Source organism: Amblyomma mixtum, chromosome 7, assembly GCF_055824585.1.
Source record: "Amblyomma mixtum isolate Tamu chromosome 7, ASM5582458v1, whole genome shotgun sequence".
NCBI classification, from domain to species: Eukaryota; Metazoa; Arthropoda; class Arachnida; order Ixodida; family Ixodidae; genus Amblyomma; species Amblyomma mixtum.
Genome location: NC_143018.1, coordinates 140,685,996 through 140,707,711, shown reverse-complemented (window position 1 = coordinate 140,707,711; position 21,716 = coordinate 140,685,996). Strand labels below are relative to the sequence as shown.

At 45.4% G+C, this 21,716-nt stretch overlaps 1 protein-coding gene across 1 annotated transcript; it reads right to left on the bottom strand.

The window, feature by feature from the left end:
• Positions 1-310: 310 nt before the first annotated feature.
• Positions 311-3,086, bottom strand: LOC149337718 (uncharacterized; the record flags this gene model as incomplete). Its single annotated transcript, XM_089554502.1, has 2 exons — positions 311-2,491; positions 3,015-3,086. Coding segments are annotated over 2 exons (2,253 nt in total), but the record flags the coding sequence as incomplete, so codon positions are not given.
• Between the last annotated feature and the right edge of the window lie 18,630 nt (positions 3,087-21,716).

Genomic DNA, 21,716 nt, shown 5'->3' with positions numbered 1-21,716 from the left:
AGGGTGCTCGACTAGTGATCCCAAGGATGCAGGTGCCATGGCCATGTTTCAACGGGACCCCGCCGCGGTGGCTCAGTGGTTACGACGCTCGGCTGCTGTCCCGAAAGACGCGGGTTCGATCCCGGCTACAGTGGCCGAATTTCAATGAAGGCAAAATTCTGGATGCCCGTGTACTGTGCGATGTCAGTGTACGTTAAAGAACCCCAGGTGGTGGAAATTTCCAGAGCCTTTCACTACGGCGTCCCTCATAGCCCGGGTTGCTTTGTGACGTTAAACCCCAATAAACCAAACCTAAGAAAAAGGTAATCGTCTAAAGGGTGTAGGAACTAGGAACAGGTGAAATAATTACACTTCCTATGTTCATGAAGACGCAAATATTGCTGACCGAGGAAAATGGAACAACTTCACGTTTCATGGAGAATGAAACAACTTTAAACAAGTGCCTCATCTCAACAGTGCTATACTTCAACACCTTGCATTTCAGTGGCTGCACAACTGCAAAAGTATGACTGCTGCTGACAATGCGCACAATTATTGCGAAAGTGCCATCTGACAGCTGTACCACTGAGTTGTTTGTTTTTTTATTCCTGGCATAGTCTTCACTAGTAAATATACGGCCACTGTGGCACAAACGAGGATACTCAATACTGTCTTCTGCCACAAGCTCCTTGTTAGTTATGCTGCCTGAAGGGACATATGGCCTACCTCGACCAAAGAAGCGCAATCCCCCAGAGATGGGCACACTTTTCTGGGTTGGTGATCTGTCTAGAGAAGCACAGTACTGTATGGCACCTTGATGAGTAGTAATCTTAAGGCACTTCTCCACCACTCCCTCAATCTGCAACACACGGCATATCTGGTGGGCAATGCCATTGGCAGCCTTCACAGCCTCCTTCAAGGTGCCATTTCCCGCCTCAAAAGGAAAAGCAGAGTGAGCCCACAATGGACCCCAGTGTCGCACACTCTTTCCAATATGAAGAAGTTGATGCACGTTATACGTCATGCACTCTTTTCCATAGAGGATCTGAGCGTGGACATAGAAGTCCAAAAGAAGGCTCTCTGCAATAGTAAGGTCAGGAAGTGACACCTTGTGTTCCAGCATGATGTGTACAGCCTCCACCAGACATGCCCAGTGCTGCAAGTACTGACTCTTCAAAATGCCCTCCAGCACAGGAACACTGTAGAAGAGCAACCAATTCTCATACTCCTTCGCCTTCCAGCATCTTCTCTCCTTGGTAGGTCTAGGTGTGCGTTTCGCATCTCTGGGAGGTGCAATGGTCATTAGGCGTCTGTCAATTTCAGCCTGAGAGCGACCCAAATAGAATAGAGAACCTGGCGATTCGAGCCACAAGTCCAGAAACTGCCGCCCCACTCCCAACAGCACGCAGTGCATATAGTCTGGAACAAAACTCCAGACTATGTTAAACTGCTGCATGTTGATGATTGGGGAGAAAGATTTTACGCCATTAATAGGTCGCCCCTCTACTATTGCCCTTTCCATATCTGCCACCATCTGCTCCTCACTCCTCTCGGGACTGTCTTTATCCTCAACTGGGTATTTTGTTGCTCTCCCAACCCTCTCGCCTTTCTGTAGACACCAATTGCAGCCGTGGTATCCGTTAAACTGAGTTACACCCTGCATGGGGGCTCTGGCCACAGAATCAACAGCACAGCAAATGCAGAAGGCCTTGAAGTTTTGTTTTTTGCCTTTATAATTAAGGTCAAATCCTTCCTGCGATAATTTGCTCATGACCTCCACAAAGGCACCCTGAAAGATGCCCATGTGGGGTTTGTCTTTTCCAAACCAGAGACCTGCCAATACCAAATTTTTCATCCTTTCCGTCGGTGGCAGCTCATTAATAATAAGTTGGATAGGCCAAATTGATGTGCCACTCGACTTGAATACAGGACTGCCATCTGCATTCAGTGTAAAGCTGATTCTGTGGCCAGCTTGACTAGTAGCATCAACAAAGTTGCGATACATACTGCCATCATGAATGTCACACAAGGTGCTATTGGACTTCAGCGGCTTTGTCAAATCAAGAAAGGTGGATTTTTCTAAAATTTTGCATAATTGTGATGGAAGATTTAAAAGGACAAAAAAGGGTGCATCTGCCATGGCAGATGATCCGCATGGCCGACCACATTCGGAGCAGTCCAGGGATATGCCTGGCACAGCTTCACCCACATAAATTGTGCACTGTGGGCAAAAATAATGAAATGTCATGCCTGTCCCACTGCCTTCAAAAAATTTGTTTAGTGAGTACTTTGAATGCGGAAGAACAGGGCGTTCAAAAAAAGCATTGACCATGTCAATGAGACTAAGAAGTGCACTAAATGTCAGCCTCGAGTTAAGTGCATATCTGACGACCATTAAGAGCATGTCACCTTCCGTCACAGCTAACTTTGTAGACACAATATCTCTGAAGAGACTGCCAAGTGCAGCATCATTTGAGCTGGGGCTCGTGCTCTCACTGTGGGCATGGTGTTCCTGCATACATAGAGACGGCATCTTACTTATTTGAACACACCGCAGTCTCAGTGAGATCAGGCAGATGGGCAGGTTTGTACAAATATTTTCTGCAACATACTGCAACACAAAAGAAAGTTCTCGCGCATTTAAAACAACAATGGTAATGCCAAAACGATATCTAGTGCAGCAGCTGGTTAAGTTTTATTTCGCGATTGTTTTTTTTTTATGAAGGCGGGGGCCTGAAGCAAAAAAAGCTACCCAAAAACAGCTTCAAAGAATGAAGCCCTTTCTTCGCAATAAAATGAGCAGTAGTCACAGCAGAATAGCGTTTGCATCAGCACAAGCAAATATAGACAGTACGGTGAAGTAGCAGAACATTCGAAGTCACAAATAAAAATTACACATAAATGCAACAATTCATTTCGCAGCATACAGGCGGGAAAGTTAAGAAAGGCCTATCAGAGGAATGATAAGAAAAAATGGCAGTATACGGCTTTTTCTTTCTCAGATAAAGGCTTCAACACTGAATATTTGTCCTTACCAGGTTATCATCACGTACGTCATCTGCATCCGGCTCGCAAATGGAACCGGAGTGTACGGCTGAACTGAGTGCGCCTCCCACCGCAGCGCGTTCACAGTCACTGGTAGCGCTGGAAGCGAATGGCTGTTGGCTGATTTCCTCTTCATCCGTTGTGACGGTTTCTTCGATATCCTCTGGTGGCGACTGCAGCCCACTACCTCTATTGTCTGCCGCAGAAAGTTCCTGTGTAGCAACGTTTAAAGTATCAGTCAGCGGCGTTCAGAAGCGCAATTAAGTGGTGGGCACATACTGTATATACGCTCGTAGTACTTACGCCTTGTTCTTGCTGATGGCTTTTGCGCCAGTAGTGCGTCGACTTCGGCAGCTCGAACTTTGCGCCAGGGTTTAGGTATTCTTTGTAATTACCTCGCTTCTGCCGATTTTGTGGACGCGCCATCACGATTCCGGAGCAGACTCGGCGTCTGGCTTCGCAATGTTTAAATTTGTGCCAGCAATCTCGGAAAAATTTTAATGAGGCGAAAGTGCCAATAAATTCCAGGGACTAAGAAAATCGCGTGCAGACCAACGACCAAACATACTGTCGCACTTCTACCGCTGGCTTGGCCTTCTCCTGTTACTGGCAGTACCACAGGCAGGTCACAGCTGGCGAAGTTGCCTCGGCTATGGGGCTATGACTACAACTCGGTTTGGCTAGTTCGGCCGTATTCACAAAAAAAGTCAGTCCAGCAATCAACGCACTGAAGCCCGAGTACTGAGTAATGTGTTCTAAATCTATGAGATAGAAAAATTTTTTTGTAAAATTAGGACCTGCGAATACGCGATGGCGCAATACTTAGGAACTTTGGTATCAGTTGCCCTGCCAAAAGTGTGGGGAGACAAAGAAAAAGAAGGGAATTTTAGGCTAGGTGGCGCAAACTGCCGCCCGATACAACTGTAGTCAGAATAATCCATCCATCCGTCTATCTATGGCGGGCTGTGGCGGACGCGAGACCGGCGAGATTGAGCGACCGAACTGAGCAGTGGCCACTGAGCAGTCAATCTTTGTGTCACCTCGTGAGCACTCGCAATTCGCTGTTGACACCATGGGCACGCATGCATACGTTCGATACGAGGACGACAAGCGTTGTGCCATTGTCCCTATCGAATACGTGCGAGGATTTAAGTGTAGGGATGACGATGACTACTCTTCAACATTTTATTTAGTGAAATGGATTGAAGAAGATGGAACTGCAGATTATTATCGAGCCCGCATATTGCTGCTTGGAGGTAAGTTCGAACTGTTATTATTCTGCGCCTGCGGCAGTGACCATTCTTCACGCGTTGCAGAGGAACTGATCACGGACAGTGGTTGCTTAATTACTGCAACACACTCCATTCTAATAAGGTTGCTTGATCGCCCAATGCGAGTCGCAGATATCGCGATATGAATGCATGAGATTCTAAGAAGGTTGTTTGATCGATCAACGCGAGTCCCAGGTACCGCGGTATGAACGCATGAGACGTAAATCGTTAAAATTTCACAAAACGCAGCTGTTAAGGCATATTTCTTTCTGTGGTGGGCCACAAATTAAACTGAGCGAAAAGCAGCCCTGTCAGTGGGAGAACACGTGTTGTAGATAGTCGACCGCGTGGGCAACAATCGCCTGTAAACTTAAGATTAAGGAGCGGCTTTTGTTGCAGCGATGATATTATATTTGTCGTGGCTGCTACCTGGCTGTCAAAAATAAGGACTTGGTAATTAGCGCATTTTTCGCTAGTTAACGCGTGCTCGTTTATCATTCCTTTAGCCACAATTTCTTTTGGAATATCCCACGCCTAGAGGCACTCGACGAATAAAAAAAAATATCAAGCCTGATCATCAAAGGTAACTCTGCGAACGCAATTTTAAAATATTTTGTAACTTTATAACCATAGTTATAACCATAGTAAGCTTATAACCAGGCCACCGCTTCAAAAGCAAAAATTAGAGCGATTTTATTTATTTGATATTGTGATGTCACTGCATCACAAAAAAAGTAAAGCATACATACTCTCTTGCTTTGAGTTTTTTGGAATTCTAGGTTTTAATTTTTATCATAGCAATAATATGCATTTGATGTGTCTACAACTAACAGCCTCCATTTCTGCTGTTTTCTTCGAATACATTTCTGTTGTGCATTTTGGCTTGTTAAAGTGTCTAGAAGACTTATACCGTTTACCTGCAATTTACTGATCTTTGTGTCAATGTTTCAGACTCTGAAGCAGACTTACAAACCAAAGTGAGATAGCGTCGTGTTCGCTTCAGGCGAATTGTTGGCTCCAGTGACAGTGAGGAAGAAAAAGCGAGGTGGTATGTATGCTCCTCAGTGCACAGAAACTGCCGGGCTCCTAAGAGTGTGTGAGGCTGAGAAATGTCTTTGTATTTCCTTTATTTATAGGAGCCTAAGAAGCAAAAACCCACCAACAAAGAAAACCTTTTAAAAGCTCTTGCAAGAAAAAAGAAGTTAATACCGCAGAGATTAGAAACAGAGCAAAATGCTCTGTCAGCTGCACTGGCAGAGGTGAATAGCCTGAAGCAGCGGTTGCAAGAGCAAAACTTGGAAATGAGGAAACTAAGAGACCTTAATGAGAGGCTCCAGGAGAAAGTTATAGGATGAATGGACGAGCTCGGTATGATGGCTTTTTGATTCCTTAGTATTCTTAGTACTAGTTTTAGCCTGGCGGCGGCATTCAAAGTGGTGTGTATTCGAACCACACTTAAGAGACAGATTATTAATAATGTCATATATCTGCCACCATATCATCTGTATCTTCTATTTTATCTGCAGAGCTTATATGCAGGGCCATTTATTTTCTGGTGAAAGCCTGAGCAGATTGTGGCTAAACCATAGTTCTACCCGAAAATACACACAAGGTGTAGTTTGCCGGTGCATAAAGCTCGGTGAAACACATGGAAATTAGCTTTATATTATGTGGTCCTTTCAGTAGGTAAATTGAAGCAGTATTTTTACAGAACTGAGAGCGCTACAACATAGATATTTGTAAAATGTTTTGTGCCAAGAAAAAATTTAACAAAAATCTAAGTTATGTTTATTCATCAAATTCATTGTCAAATATGAACTATGCCTAGTTTGAACTGTCAGATTTTCTTGTGATGCAAAACTCAAAAACAAAGGGCCGTTTCTGACGTTTATATTTTGTAGTGGAGACATTTATTCGTTTTTGAAGTTTTATAGTGCGTCATTGTGATTAATGTATATGACTGTGTTTTTTAGAATCTTCCTTGAATGCCCAAGCCCTGAAGACTATGTCTTCAGTGCCAGAGGACAAGGTGGACAAGGTGCCTTTACCCCCTGCAATAGGGACCACTGCTTCAACGTCAAATGCAGCCTTTCATCTCCTCCCCAGTCAAGACGATATGGTATACCTGAATGCTTCCTGAAAAGCCCAAAACAATAAGAATGTGCATTTGTTGTGTTTTAAGCATTGGTGCAGATAGCTGCATCTTATATCTTGAATGTGCTGTAATTTCACTTTGTATTGTGCGGGCCAAATCAAAGTGCTATTGAATAATTGTCTATGCTTTACATGCTCTTGCAGCCATTGCTAACTTCTGATGTTTTGACACAGGTACATGAAAGTTACCTATGCAAACGTTTTAAGTTTCTGCTAAGTATGTTCACCTTTGGAGATCCCTGGCATACTTTTTTATTTCACATTTTGTCAATACATGATGATAAAAACACTGCACGAGGTTGGCGCTTTGACTTAGATGAGGTCAGGGGAAGTTGTGAGGATGGGGGATACATAAATACTCCTTTTTAAGCAGGTCGGAAGATACAGGCATGGCAAATGAGCATGTGTAGAATGTACAAGATGTTTTTTTTTATCTGTGCAGGTGGACATTGGGCGTGGGATCCAGATATCAAACAGTGCCTGGATCAGAATAAAGCAGCTGCCTATGGACAGCATGTTTGTAAAAGAGCTGCTGGTAGCGATCTGGGGTACGGCAGCACTAAGAAACCGTTCCCTTCAGGGTAATAACATATAGCATTATTTTCCACCATGATTTTTGAATAGATGAAGCTTTTACAAAGTTATATATTTTTTCTCCACTGCATTCTGTTACGCCTCTTTTCACAGGCAGACATTGCCCAAAATTTCCGGACCGCCCAAGAAAAATGCACTGAGCCCTGTGAAGTTAGCAGTGATGCGTGGTGAGTACAGACTGCTGTTAGGACAGTTTTTTATCTGTTCTTTGCTATGGTTGTGTCAGTGATGTGACCACAAACTTGTAAAGCTTTCTCTGGCATTGTTTCAAATCCTGTTCTTCCCCAAATGAAAGTGTGTGCTTATATAAGTGCTTATAGAAAAGGCGGTGGATTGTATGGAATTGCAAGGGTTGCAATTTTCTGTGTATACAGCTGCACCCATATTGACATAATTGTGTGTAGTATGGTTTTGACTTCAGTTTTTTTCCCACTTTCTTAAAGTACAGTTGGTAACGTAAGTCAAGACATCAAAAGAATCAGATGCAGAATCAGTACCACAATGTAGGAAGAAACCCACGGGATACCTGAGAATGATACTTGCAGGGCACAACGTGCTGAAACTTGCAGACAACTTCACAGCACAAGATATGCAATGAACCTGTTCATAAAGGGACTAAAATGTGCTTTTGTGTGAAGGGAAAAAGGGTGCTATTTTGGGTTCCCCAGCTTTTAGCCAAGCTGCAAGCAGCCGTGCACACGATTGAGTAAAATTTGCTACCTAATGAGGTGACAATTTTCTGTGCACTCATGTTAATCATTTTGCCCTCTTTTGTAGAGGAAGGATTTATCATGAGGTAATACAGGAGTTGCTAGCTTCCTTTCTTTATCAATAACTGATAGTGAATATGCAAGAAACCTCTTGTTAACAGTCGAGACTTCGGCTAGGTGGTGAATATCAAGCATAGCAGAAATGGGTGCACGAGGTAGGACAAGAAAGAGACTACACACTATTGTGTAGCGTAATTGTACTATTAGTTGCCTTTTGGCTGTGCTCCGGTTGTGTGTTCTTGCATGCCGCTTCTGTATGGATGTTAGGTTGGCATGTTCATTGAGCACAAGTACTTCTCACCAAATTGCATTCTCCACTTCATCCAAAAAGGTGGACAAAATTTGACAGCAAACTGGACAAATGCCCATGGGAGATTATGCACAGCACTTTTCAAGATGAACTACCCACTGTTTAATGCTGAAACTCGTTCTGACTTCATCTTTGTAAACCTATCACTTCCCTTGTTAGACTTCCACTTTCCTGCATATGGAACCTGATACTGGCCACTCTATATTTTGTGCAACATTTATGGCAATAAATTATGCTTTGCCTGCACCATTCCTCTGTGATGTCGGCAATTGTGGTAGTCTACAACAAATTAGGCTTGTGTGCTTTGAGTAAGCTATCCTTGGGAGCCTTTGACCGTTGGTTCCCTCACAGTTTAATATGCATTTGCACCAAAATAGTGCAAACTAATGCACATTGAAGGTGGTTTTCTGGTTAGCCAGGCTCAGTGTTTCAAGACAGAATATAAGGACAGCATTGTGACACCACATAATTTAAAATGCGGTTGAAAAAGGTAGAATGAGTGCTTCTGTTCATGGGAGGTGTGAATGTAAGGTTATGTGAAAAGGATAAGCTGCAAGCACAAGTATATTGGAAATATGCAACCAGGTCTCCTTCTGTTTGCATCATGGTTTGGAAATCTACTTAAAACAGTACAGGCAAGATAGGAAGCTTGCATTTCCAAACTTAGCGAAAGTCCTCTGATTTCTTTTTGTAAATAATGTACTGCTCCTCTTGATGTCAACAGAATGCTACAGGGAGCGGCTGCAAAGCAACGGCGTACCTGCTCACATGCTCTCCGTGGCTGTGAAGCAGCTAAACCACTTCGTCGCTGAAAAACTGGGCGACATTGAGAAGCTGGCAAGGAGGTACATATAATTTATTTTTTAATTAATTTTTGAATTTCCACATGCATTTCGTTGAGTCTGTGTAGCTGTTCTGGACGATGACTGTGGATGAAGTGGCAGGATTTTTAACTATGTTATGTAATTTTTTTCATTATTGATATTTATGAGCGCTTGCACGCTCCCTCGTTTAAGCTGCGCTACTAAAACTTGGGTACGAAATTTTTTTTCACTTTGTTTTGTCATAATTTGGCTTGGGTGGTTTCATTTTGCAGACAGGAGCAAAAAGAAGAAATGTAGAGCAGATGAAGCAACAGCGAAATGTGGATGCAAAGGCGATGGAGTGTCAGGAGCACAGACCTTTGGGCTAGTCGGTGCACAGCAGACGTACAAGTGCAAAAAAACACGGACAGAGAAAGAGACTTGGACAACACGAGCGCTTACTTCCAAGTGAAGGTTTATTGATACACAAGCACAATTATATACACCTTGCTGCATGACGTCAAACTGATAGCCCTTCCAACATCAAGTGGCCGCTCCCCCAGAAACATTATTTCCTTTTTAGTCAGTGAGACAGATGGTGCACTGACGCAGGACGGGCCGGCTTTTCTAATCAAATCTGCCTCTATTATCTCTCTCACATCCTGACAACTATGTTTGGCCACAATCTTGCATGGGCTGAAGACAGGTTTACGTGGTTTCTTATTCTTTTCAGTGCATCGTTCTGAACATTGTCATGATTGCGCTGAAAATAATAAGAAACCATGTAAACCTGTCTTCAGCCCATGCAAGATTGTGGCCAAACATAGTTGTCAGGATGTGAGAGAGATAATACAGGCAGATTTCATCAGAAAAGCCGGTCCATCCTGCGTCAGCGCACCATCTGTCACACTGACTAAAAAGGAAATAATGTTTTTGGGAGCAGCCACGTGATGTCGGCAGGGCTGTCAGTTTGACGTCAGGCAGCAAGGTGTATATAATTGTGCTTGTGTATCATTAAACCTTCAGTTGAAAGTAAGCGCTCGTGTTGTCCAAGTCTCTTCTCTGTCCGTGTTTTTTTGTGCTTGTACGTGTCTGTGATGGAGTGTCTGCTTTTTTTTGCATCTGCCATAAACAAGATTTGTTTCAAATGAATTTTTGTGTTGTCTCCATTTATTTCAGTATCTGTTGGATTCAGCTAGTCAGGCCAAGTGGAAACAAATTGATTTAGGGGGCAAGATCAATCAAATGTGGTAGATTGGACCTACTGGTTACAGTCTGCCCAACTAATGGGTGCAATTGGTCTGTCTCTCTGAATTCATGGTACCCAGTGGGCCTGACCTTGAGTATCCATTTGATCTGGCCCACTGCACCCATTATACCCAATGGGCATGACCTGACGAAACCAATTGGTCTGTCCCATGGAACCCGTTGTTCACATTGGGCGTGACCTTTGGATCCAACTGGTTGCTCCCTCTATACCCATTGTATAGAATGGGATTTACCGGTTGTATCCAAGTGGTGAGTTGCACTGAACCCATTGTATCCAATAGGCATGACCTGTTGGATCCATTTGGGTTGTCCCTCTGAACCCTTTTCAGTCAATGGGTCTGTCCTGTTGGATCCAATTGGATTGCCCTCTGAACCGTTTGCAATCAATGGGTCTGTCCAGTTGGATCCAACTGATTTGTCCCTTTGAACCCTTTGTAATCAATGGGTCTGTCCTGTTGGATCCAATTGGATTGCCCCACTGAACCCTTTGCAATCAATGGGTCTGTCCTGTTGGATCCAATTGATTTGTCCCTTTGAATCCTTTGTAATCAGTGGGTCTGTCCTGTTGGATCCAATTGGATTGCCCCCTAAACCCTTTGCAATCAATGGGTCTGTCCTGTTGGATCCAATTGGGAGTCCAAAAACACCATTGGAAATTTGAAATGGTTCCATTTGAAAATTTCCAATTGGTTCCAATGGTTTTTTTTTGACTGGGGTCCCATAATTAAATAAAGATATGCTCGATTTCCGCGATGCCAGCTATGCGAGCGGCGACCAGGCAGTAAATAAAACGGTCATGGGATGAAATTTGCTTGTATCGCCGAATTAAATACTGCCAGCAACTCGGCATCAGCCAACGATCCTCAAAAATGATTCATTTTTGGCATTCATCTATTGCAGTGCTTGTTATGAGCGTGAACAAATAATACTAGCGTGTTTTTCTGACGCCGGCGGCCGGCATCCAGGCTAGGCCGGCCCCGAGAAACGCGCCCCCACGTCATTATGACGCTGGCGCTCTGCGCGCTCGCATTCTGCCCCTTTTTGTCAGTGCGACGCACCACGTGCGGGCTGTCATTGACATCGGTTGGGCGCAGGCGGCGAGCTGCTGTCAGTCGTTGTTACGCCGCTCGCAACGGCACGTCGCGCGCCCGGCAAGTAGCAGTCATGCCGAGAGCCCGCGACACCTCCGCCTGCGGGAGCCCCGACCGTGAACCTCCGAACCCGGTCGTGGACTCGAGTCTTCATCTGTATCGCAAGGGGTGGGTTGACTCGCAGCCCCATCTGCAAATTATGCCTAACCCTCTTCACGCTTCTGGATTATATTTTTCTGCAGCAAAGAACAGAAGCGCGGAGCCGATGCGCGCCGCGATAGCTGACTCGTTCGTATCGAGTTCATATAAAGAGAGAGTCGTCGAGATGGGCTGGCCTTGCTCAGCTCGATTCTCTGACTCAAACCACCGCTGTCAAGGAACACCACCTAGATAGGTTCACGTAAGCAAGGCTATGTCGAGCCGCTGATACTGAAGCCAAGGAGGATGGAGAAGCAGAACCTAAACCGAAACTGGTCCCAGGTCAGTGATTGATGTATGACTACGCGCTGCAGTTTAACAGAGTGCAATAGACGATATGCGAAATTGCTTGGCGGTCGGGCAACACCGCGCCCACAACTTCCGGTTTCCATCTTGGCTCGGTCGAGCTCGTCGAGTTGGTGCACAGTTTGCTGTGCGTACTTTCTTCTTGCGAGTGGAATTTCAACAGGCAAGCTTCAGCTGCTGCGTTGCTTTCACAGCTGATCTTTGACCAGATGTAGGTGCTTTCAATAAGCGCCAGCTTACTCCTACCGCGTCTTCAGCTTCGCTTGAAGTCTGGCGCTGATGATCGCAATAATCGGCACTCGAAAGTGGGTTGGAAAGTCGAACCGTGACCGTGTGCTGTTGTCGTTTTAATGCTGGCATTAAGGCACCAGTTCAAACATCACGCATTATCATGGTTATTTTATTCCCAGGTGGACGCGAATTCATCTGGCAGGATAGTGAGCGGTTATTTTGCGGTGAGTGCGCACGTGTGTTGACAAACTATTGTGACAGTGCGAACGTTCGTTCGCGCCGACGCCAGGAGCTTCGTGCATTGCAGTATAATCACACAAGACCCTCGACCAGCTGCGTAATTAGATTCCTTTACTGTAATGTGCAATGCTCATCCGCGGTTTTCAACGTCACCGTTTCAGAGTCCGGCGCCGGTTGACTTTCGGCACAATTCGTTGAAACCGCGTCCTGCTTAAGACGCAGTCTGTCAGTCGACATCAACAAGAGGAAAATAGGCATGCACATAAAATTCAAAATATTGTAAGCAAAGACGCAGCTTTTTTTTTCAGATAAGCACTGAGCCACCGCGGCGGCTTCATTAGAGAAAGATGCTGCAGCTGTAGGTGCATGCACGGACTCGATACGCTGGTCATGCTGTGTGTGCAGGGGCGAAATTAGCATATTCGGTTGCTTCCGAAACTCAGTTAGCTTACTCCCAAACTTGGACAAATGGCTTTGTTGCGAAGCAAGCTGTTGAAGTTTGCCACAACGATAATAAAATCTGATGGCCTGAAGCGTTTTCAGAACACTGTTGCACGTACTTTCTAGCTTAGAAATGCGTCCCTCCTTCATAATAAAGAAGCTATATTATTCGCTTCTTTTTTTTTTTAGATTTTCGTCGCCACATATATCGAAGGTATAGGAATCCTCAACAAATAAAGCATTCGCACCTCAGTTTTTATACGTAGGGTGTATTGCTCCACAAAGACTCCTTAACGCGCATAACATATGCGTATGGTCCAGAGAGTCTGCTCGCCCTTCTAAAACTAATTGAACACGGGAAAAACTTAACTGAACACGTAGCAAACTAAGCAGTAATCGGCATATGGTTCTTCGAGTGAACTTATTTCGCCACGGCACGAGCGATTGGCCCGCTCAAAAAAATTACCTTCTCTATTACGTTGTTCAAGTATGCGTCTATATATATTCACGCCCGACCGGAGAGTTGATAAATTCACGAAATCGGCTTCTAATTTTGATCAGAGAGAACAAAGGCTGTGGTCCCTATGTTAATTTAAACGCAAATCACCTCGAGAGATTTGTCAAAAATCAGCGCAGAAAGCGAAAGCTGCGCATTGATCCGCGTGCTGACACATGATACCTCGCATGGCGTTTTGTGTTACTAAACCGTTAGGACGGAGTAAAAAAATAGAGAAGCGAAAAGCTGGAACGCACCTAGTTCTGGCACGCATCGTAGTGTCTTTTCACAGTGGAGAGGGTAGCGCAACACTGCATCGGCATTTTACTTTTCAAACGAAGCGCAGCCGTTTTAACCAAACGCTGGGCAGCGGTTTCGTTTTCTGTACCGTTCCAACATGGAGGATTTAGTTCTCGGAGCGCCGAGAGATGGCGCTGCGCATTTCGCATATCGTCTATTACGCGTGCAAATAACTGGGAAACCTTGTTTCACTTTCTGAATTTCTCATAAAGCTATTATTTTAGGGCAACCGAAAGTTGAAGATATCGGTACGTTTCTGAAGATCTTAAATTGACGTAGTCGAGTAGTGCGTGTGCCAGCCGATGGCGGCGCGTGGTCGTTTCATGAGCACAAAAAGGCAGCGATTTTGAACGGGCTTTATTAAATGCAGACTCAATATTGAGTCGAAATATTTCGGAATCAGCATGTCTAATGTTTATGGAAGCAGTGAAAATTAAAACCAGGCAGCTTCATTTTCTTTTCACAACCCCTTTAAGCGACGATGCAATTGTTGACATGCCGTGTGTTTTTAGCTTTTTAAGAGAAGCAGGCTTTCTCGACAGACTATAAATTCTGACCCAGAGCTTTGGTTCACATTTTATACACCTCAGCCGTCTTCTAATGCTAAGAATGCTGAGGTTTTTACTTGATTGGTTGGGAGCCTCGGGATCTTTGCCCAGCCAAGGATTGGCACTGTGGTTACTCGACCTTCTTTAAAGGTTTTAATACTAACATCTCCAACATTTTTATTCCAGCATTACAGTGTTGTAGCAAGTAATATTTTAGGCTCTCTACACAACCGATTTTGCTCGCTCTTTAGTAAATTTCTACAGAAATCAATTTCCGTACACCCTGAGCTTGGCGCATGATAGCCTTAGATGCTTATGCGCCACTAAACCCAACCGAACACAACAGAACACAACAATGGCCATGTTTTATCTTCTCCCCTCTGTGTTTTATTTCACTTTTTACAACCGCTCTCCTTCCGCCTTTATCTCCGGAATTCCCTTCCTCACGCAGAGTTGCATGCGAGCGATTTTTAGGCCCTGGCTAAATACTGTTTTTTATTTAAAGGGCCTCTTTCTCTCTCTCTCTGTCTGAACACGCTCTCGACGTGTTTCGGGCTGAACGCGCGATATCTAGCGACAACATTTGGATAAAAATGGTCTGCATTAAAGCATGTGCAGTTAAACACATAGGATGACATCTCAATTTTTTGCCTTCCTGGTCGCAGCGGCTTTCATATTCAACATTCTCGGGAAAAAATATTGAATATTGAAAAATTGTACGGTACTGGTGTGGACATATTGAAAGTAATGGATGATTTTTTTCGCTGTGTTCCAAAATCTTTCTTTAAACTCTGTTTCCATTGCTTTTACGTAGCACTTAGGAGAGCCATAGAAAATCTATCGGAAACGCGTTTGACGATAGTAAAAACGTTAATAGCAAAAAACTGGAAGCCTGACAAGCGAGATCTGCGAATAGATTGATTCTTAGAGTGAAGTGTTACAATACTATAAGCATACCCAGTTTTCTTGGCCGTTGAAAAGTGTTGCCCCTATTAATTTGGCCGACCCTTCACGATCATAACAGACCACCATGCTCTGTGCTGGTTGTCCTCCTTAAAAAACCTGTGTGGGCGGGTCGGATGCTGGATTTTCAGCCTCCAAAAATTCGGTATTACAGTCACATACAAATATGTAAAACATTAGACGAAGACGTTCTCTCTCGCTGTCCGGTCATTTTATCGTCACCCCAACCCACGTCGCCTCCGTCTCCACCACTCCGCCCTGAGAATACGCCTCATGCAGTGACAACCGCCTTCATTGATTTCGTCTCTCCTACCATGCCCAGCCGATCTCGTGTCCGCTCAGCAGTCCGATACTTACTGCCGAACGCTGGTCGACCGCCTCACCGGCGCTACGTAGCCTCCGAATGCTCCACTGCGCCGTCAGCTCACCAGTTTCATCATACAGAATGGCACGCTGCTCCGACACAGCTACAACCCTCTTGGCCCCTCCTGGGTTCCTGTCGTTCCCCGATCCCTCCGCCGTCACCTGTTGCAAGCATTCCACGATATCCGACCGCTGGTCATATGGGTTTCCAGAAGACCTATGATCGCCTTAAAAGCCGCTTCCTCCGGCTAGGCCTTTCGACCAGCGTAGTAAAACACGTTGCCTCATGTGTTTCCTGTCAACACCTTAAACGGTCAACGTTTCCTCCTGCGGGCATCGTGCAACCTCTTCCTTGCCCATTCACCCCGTTTGAAGTTGCTGGCATCGACCTTTACGCACCTCTGCCGTTGACACCGTCGGGAAATCGCTGGATCATCACCGCCGTGGACCACTTCACCAGATAAGCAGAAATGGCTGCTTTTCCATCAGGCTCCGCTGCAGCGATAGCCCATTTGTTTTCTGACGCCATTCTTCTTCACTCTCGTGCTCTCCTCAGCGACCGTGGCAAGGCTTTACTCTCCACCATCTTGTAGCAAGTTATTCATGCCTCTAATACCACTCACTTAACAACATCCGCTTATCAACCCGAAACCAATGACCCCACACAAAGCTTTAATCGAACCCTTTCGGACATTCTTTCTGCTGCCATGCAACCTTACGATGCCAGCGGGGACTCCCTGCTCCTGTTTGCTACCTTTGCCTACAATGCTGCGCTTCAACGAACAACCCGTTAATCTCCCTTTTTCCTTGTTTATGGACGCACCCCTACCTTCGTCCTGGAGGCATCTTTATTTCCTGTGCTCGTCCCCTCTTCAGCACCCTTCCACGAACAATTTACCTCCAGCCTCGCCCAATGGTGTGAACTTGCGGGATTGAACACAGGAGCTCACCAGGCTTCCTGCTAACTTGCTATGACCCTACTCACCGTGCCGTTTCTTTTTCCCCTGGTAATGAGGTTTTGCTCTGGACACCCGTGTGCATTCCAGAGTTACATGAAAAATTTATGAGCAGCTATATTGGTCCCTTTATAGTGCTTGAACAAACGTCCACCGTTAACTATCGTGTCGCTCCCGCTTCACCTGTTGCGGGCCGTAGCTGCCGTGGCATCGAGATCGTCCACGTGTCGCGCCTCAAGCCTCAAAGCGACCGGGATCGTCGCTTTCGTCCGTGGGGCAGTTCTTCTTCTTCTTCTTCTTCTCCGCATGAAAATGGCACATACCCACGCGGTGGGATTGACCAAGGTACGGTGGTGAATGCCAAGGAGGTATATGTGCGGGGAAAAAAAGAAACTAAGTAGAATAGTAGAATGATTGAAATTAGAAAAATATGTATGAATTGTTAAAATTCTTCAATAAATGAACAAATTAGATATACCAGGAATAAAACAAAATATGCTTTTTGTACATGCGGTGGAATTTTACATGGAATTAACAGGGTAAGCGACCAGTTGCATTGATGTAATCATGAAGGTAGCCGCAAATAGCGCTTAACGAGAATCCCGTGGCGCTCGCACCAAACGAGAGCAGAACAGGTAGAGACAAAGGGAGTCCTAAACTCGAAAGAGGGAACTCCAAATACTGTTTTCTCTGAAATGCGAACCGCCGGCAAGAGAGGAGAAAATGGTCAATTGTTTCAACTTCTTCGCATGTGTTACAAAGGTTTGTTGTAGCAAACCCGCATCTGCATAAGTTGGTGTGAGCATCTTCTTCTTCTTCTCCTGATTATTGTGCGCGAACTTCATCTTCATTTGTCTTATTCATTATCATATACGATCGTTGTTTTTCTGGCATACGCCATTCAATACAGCTTGCTCCGGGCGTTTTCATTTCACAACATTTAAGCGCTCATAAACTGGTCCCCGTTCAATAGTGCCTTTGTCCAGAATTTTTGGGTATGCGAACTGCGGAACACACAGTTCGGTCGTTCAAGACAAGTGTTTTGCCGTCCGTACGTGCATTCGAGCATCGCAGGGGAGCCTTCTAGTTTCAGAAAGAACAAACAAAACCTCTTATGATTGTACCTGAAATTCTGTGGAGAAATCAGGTCCTTAAGACCCCCCAAGGCATGTGGCGAGCCCGTTATCGATATCGATAAGGCCTAGCTGGCCTAAGCATTCCTAGCTAACGTGCAGCGAAGGGAACAGCAAGGTGGTCGTAAGCGAGAAGACTCGTCTATTCTCCCGAAGAAGCAAAAGGACGTGAAGACCAGCTATGACAGCCGCCGAGAGAGTAGCGAGGCGACGGAACCGGCAAACTAAAGCTGCGGTCAACACAGAGGCTGCAACCAAGACATTCACCAAACTCTTTCTGGACAATCTGTTTGGCTACAACGCTCGGGGTGCGACCACTTTCGGGCGAAAAACCATAAAAAGTGCAGCGAAAAGTATTTTTAATTTCAAACCACAGCTAACGCTGAAATATTCTCTTTAAACACTCGTAACCGTCCAGTGAGTTGTTTTCATTTTTGTTTCCTGCCTCTGTGTTCGAGCAACATTATGGGGACGCTTAAGCCAGCTTGAAAGTAGAATACGAGAAGATTGAAACCTTTGCTGTAGAAGTGGTCGACAAAGAGTTTGTACTCTCTGCGGCAGTAGGGACAGTTTAGTAAGTTGCCGATCCATGCCAAATGGACCTGCGCGGCTCACGGTAAAACTCGACAACGGGCAGCGCGGCACGAAGACTCGGGAGCCGTCGCGACCGACGACTAAACTGACCCAACGTGCTTGTCTCTCTCATTCCTGGTGCCAAGCTCCCCTTTGTCTTTCAATCTTGAATTTTTGCACCGGGGTCATGCGACACTATAACGCCATCGACCTCTCATATGGTCACGCCGCCTCGGGACGTCTTCGCCCACTCGACTAATCAGCGACTTTTGTGGCTAAGGCAGGACATGAAGTCGCATGATGTGAAGGCTAATGCCGTCGCATTAAAAAACAGCAATTACAACCGCTTCCGCTCAATGTGTCTGCTGCAGAATGCAATCAGTACCGCTGTCACAGCAAAAGTACTCCGACCCAGATTGATGTTGATGAACGAAGCTGCTGTATGCTACCTCTCAATCGTGATGGACCCGTTGACCTGCCAGATGGCAATTTGCAGAGCACGTGCATCCAGCTATGAAAATGGCTGAAATCAAAGAATCTGTGGCAACGGGGTGAAGTAATCGGCTGGCTGATACGTATTAGAAACAGAACTAAAGAGGAGAAATTAGAGGAAGGCGACCCAAATCGGAATAAATGCTGTAGTATGTCGTTTTTTGCGCTGTCTGTATGTTAAAGAAATTTGTTCGTAATGAAGAAAGTGCAAAAAAAAACATTTCCGATAAAAGCACAGAACTTCTGCAGGCTGCATCACAAATGCGTTTAAAACCACCCGACAGTGCATTTTGATGCCGAACTCGAGATTCCATGCTCATTTACTACTGCTATGGTAGGCCCGTGGTGTTGCAAGGGTTTGCACAATTTATGAAATCAAGCAGCAGTCAACAAAAGATTAGCAACTTCTGTAGTTAGAATTTTTTGCCTTATTTTTAGATGGAACGCGAGTCTTGACTCCCCCGACAAGGAACACATCACATGCAAAGGTGCAAAATGCGATTTGTTCTCGGTGGGACTGAGCACCTTCTAAAAGGAGAACACCGTACGCCCCGACCGCGCAAAGCAAAGCATGGCAGTCGGCGTGGTTCTGGCCGCGAAACGAAGAGAAGAAACGAAGAGAAGAGAAAAGAGAAGATAAGAAACAAAGCTTCCAGCGCCGCTTTGCGCGGTTTGGAGCAAGAACATGCTTGCGGTCGCCACAGCTAAAGCTTAGCGCGGTTGAAAGTATTCCCGGGAAAAGGGGTTCGGTGTTGATAACGCCAAGCCTTCTTGCTCGTCACAAGCCTTGTTAGTGGCGGGGACGCCGTCGCCGAACCTTGTCACGGGCGCGTCCATTTCAACCTGCACTACGACCTTCGGACTCACGCGCGCCTGAACCACTGGCCACCCCCGCAAAAAAAGGGAGGACACTTAAGCTCCACGTTTAAGGGTATATCTCGACGGTGGTTTCTCTTGCACACGCACAAACTGTTTCCTCTTTCACAATCGATATCATGTGAAAGACTAGACGACGTACATCCAAAGTCCCGCTTTAACCAAGCTGTACAGAGTCGATCACACTTGTCTGGAGCGCTCGAGTGGTGCCGTCCGGTGGAAATAATGCGAAATTCCAAAGAAGCCATTGACTTTCACGGATAATACTTGAACTGGGGAGAAGCTTAATAGACATGTGTACCACACAGGCACCAGAGCCTTACCCCTAGGAAAGAAGCTGCGATAAGAATGAAGTTCATTTGTTACCCACCACACCGCTCGAGCGCTCTAGACAAGTGTGATCGACTCTGTACGAACATGCTTGGGCTGCCTCGAATGGCAGCCGTGTCTGCCTGGCCAGCCAAGGGTTAGGAGCAGGTAGGAGATTTAGCGATGCATCTGCTGCTTAGCATCTTGAGAGGTGGCGCGAGTAACGTGAGTCGTCGTCTGCTGATTGCTTATGGGGAAGCTGCGGAGGAAGACGGCTGCCGAAGGCCCGTGCGCTTAGCGCGTTGCCCGCGGTTGCTCCAATTGCTGAAGATTCGATGCGTGGCTTGTGTGTGGTGCCATCGATGGAAACCTCTTTTAACAGACACTTTTTCGACCAGTGTAGACTTTTTTATCACAATGACGACGACGACAACGACAGCTTTTCGTGCACAACGGGGCGCTTCTTCCCTTTTGCGCAAGCGCCAGGGAATATGTGCTAAAATCAGTGTACGATTTTCTGCATATTTCATCATAGCGTCAGGGAGACTTCTTTGACAGTTATAATTTTCAAAATTATTTTCTTCAAGACAAAATTCAACCATGGCTACCTTCTATCAGTCAATGTTTCACAACTGTTTGAATGTGCAAGTCACCCTTGCCAATTCCCCCCTTTAGGGTGTGTGCCACTCCAACAGGGGACCACAACAACAATGGGACCCTTACGCTGTAGCACAAAAAGCGGCGTGCTTCGTGCGTCTGTCGCCTTTGAAAGGCGTCACGGTGTCCTACTGCGCGTACTGTTCTGCTACTGAGTGCTCTTAGTGCGCTGCCCTGCAAGCTTTCTCAGAAGCACTTTCGGTACCCTTCATTTGTAATTTGCTTGCAACACGACGGTAGCAGCTGTAGAGCAGAATTGAAAATCTCGATCACCCTTCAGGGATATGATGATGCTGTTTTTTTTGGGGCGCAAGGGCATCTAAGGCCAAAGAGCGCAAGACACAAGGTCTTTGGTCGGCTAAGGCTAAAGTATGTACACACGTTAACTTCAACAACGGGCGTATAGGGCCTACGAGTAGTTATCACGTTCATGATATGGTTTGTCAGTAGAATGTAAAGTCAGGTGGAATGGCCTAAAGTGGTGTACAGCGCCCAAAAATTGTGAAAAGTATTGTTACGTATAAAAGACGAAGCCAGGTAGCCTCAACTACAGCCCTTCTCCTCAGACTGAGGAAGTTCTGAGGTTTCGTGGAATAAGAGATGCCTCGCAAAAAGCCTACAAAAGTTAAAAATTTTAAAACCCTATCCAATGAAAACATGCGATGATAACCTAAAAAACAGAAGGGTGCATTGGTATTCTAAATGTGTATATTTCTCCAATCTCGGGCACATGATTAATATTGTCCAATCTCGGGCACATGATTAATATGTGGAATACTCAGATGTGGGCTCCACATCTCGCACACTATGGTTCCGATGTATTCTTTAAAAGATGAGAGTGTGTGATGTATGTATGTTCTATCGTCAGTCTGCAGAGAACAACTTCATTGAATCTGTTTGCGGTGGCATAGCATCTAATCCTTGTTTTAATGCATGTAGTTTGTTCTTTGTTTCTTCGCCCGAATCCTGCTGCACGGTTCGCAGAGTGCAGTCCTGATATGTGTCCTGAGGTCATGATCTTGAAGTTGGTTTATATCGATACGACTCTGTTCGGCAGCTGGTGCAGCAAGCTTATCAGCTTCCTCATTTCTATCTATGCCACAGTGACCTGGTACCCAGCATATTGTGATCTTAAAGTTCAATGTGCGTGCTGTTTGAAAACATTTTAGGAGGGAATTCCTTACAATCTTTTTAAAGGACTTCCCAGAAGACAGGGCCATACCCACACGTAAGGCCATACCCACACGTAAGCCAAGAGGATACCATGACATCCTGCAGTAAATATGATTGTGTGTCTATTCATTGTTTACGTTTCGAAAAATTGACTGCTGTAAACTCCACATGAAAC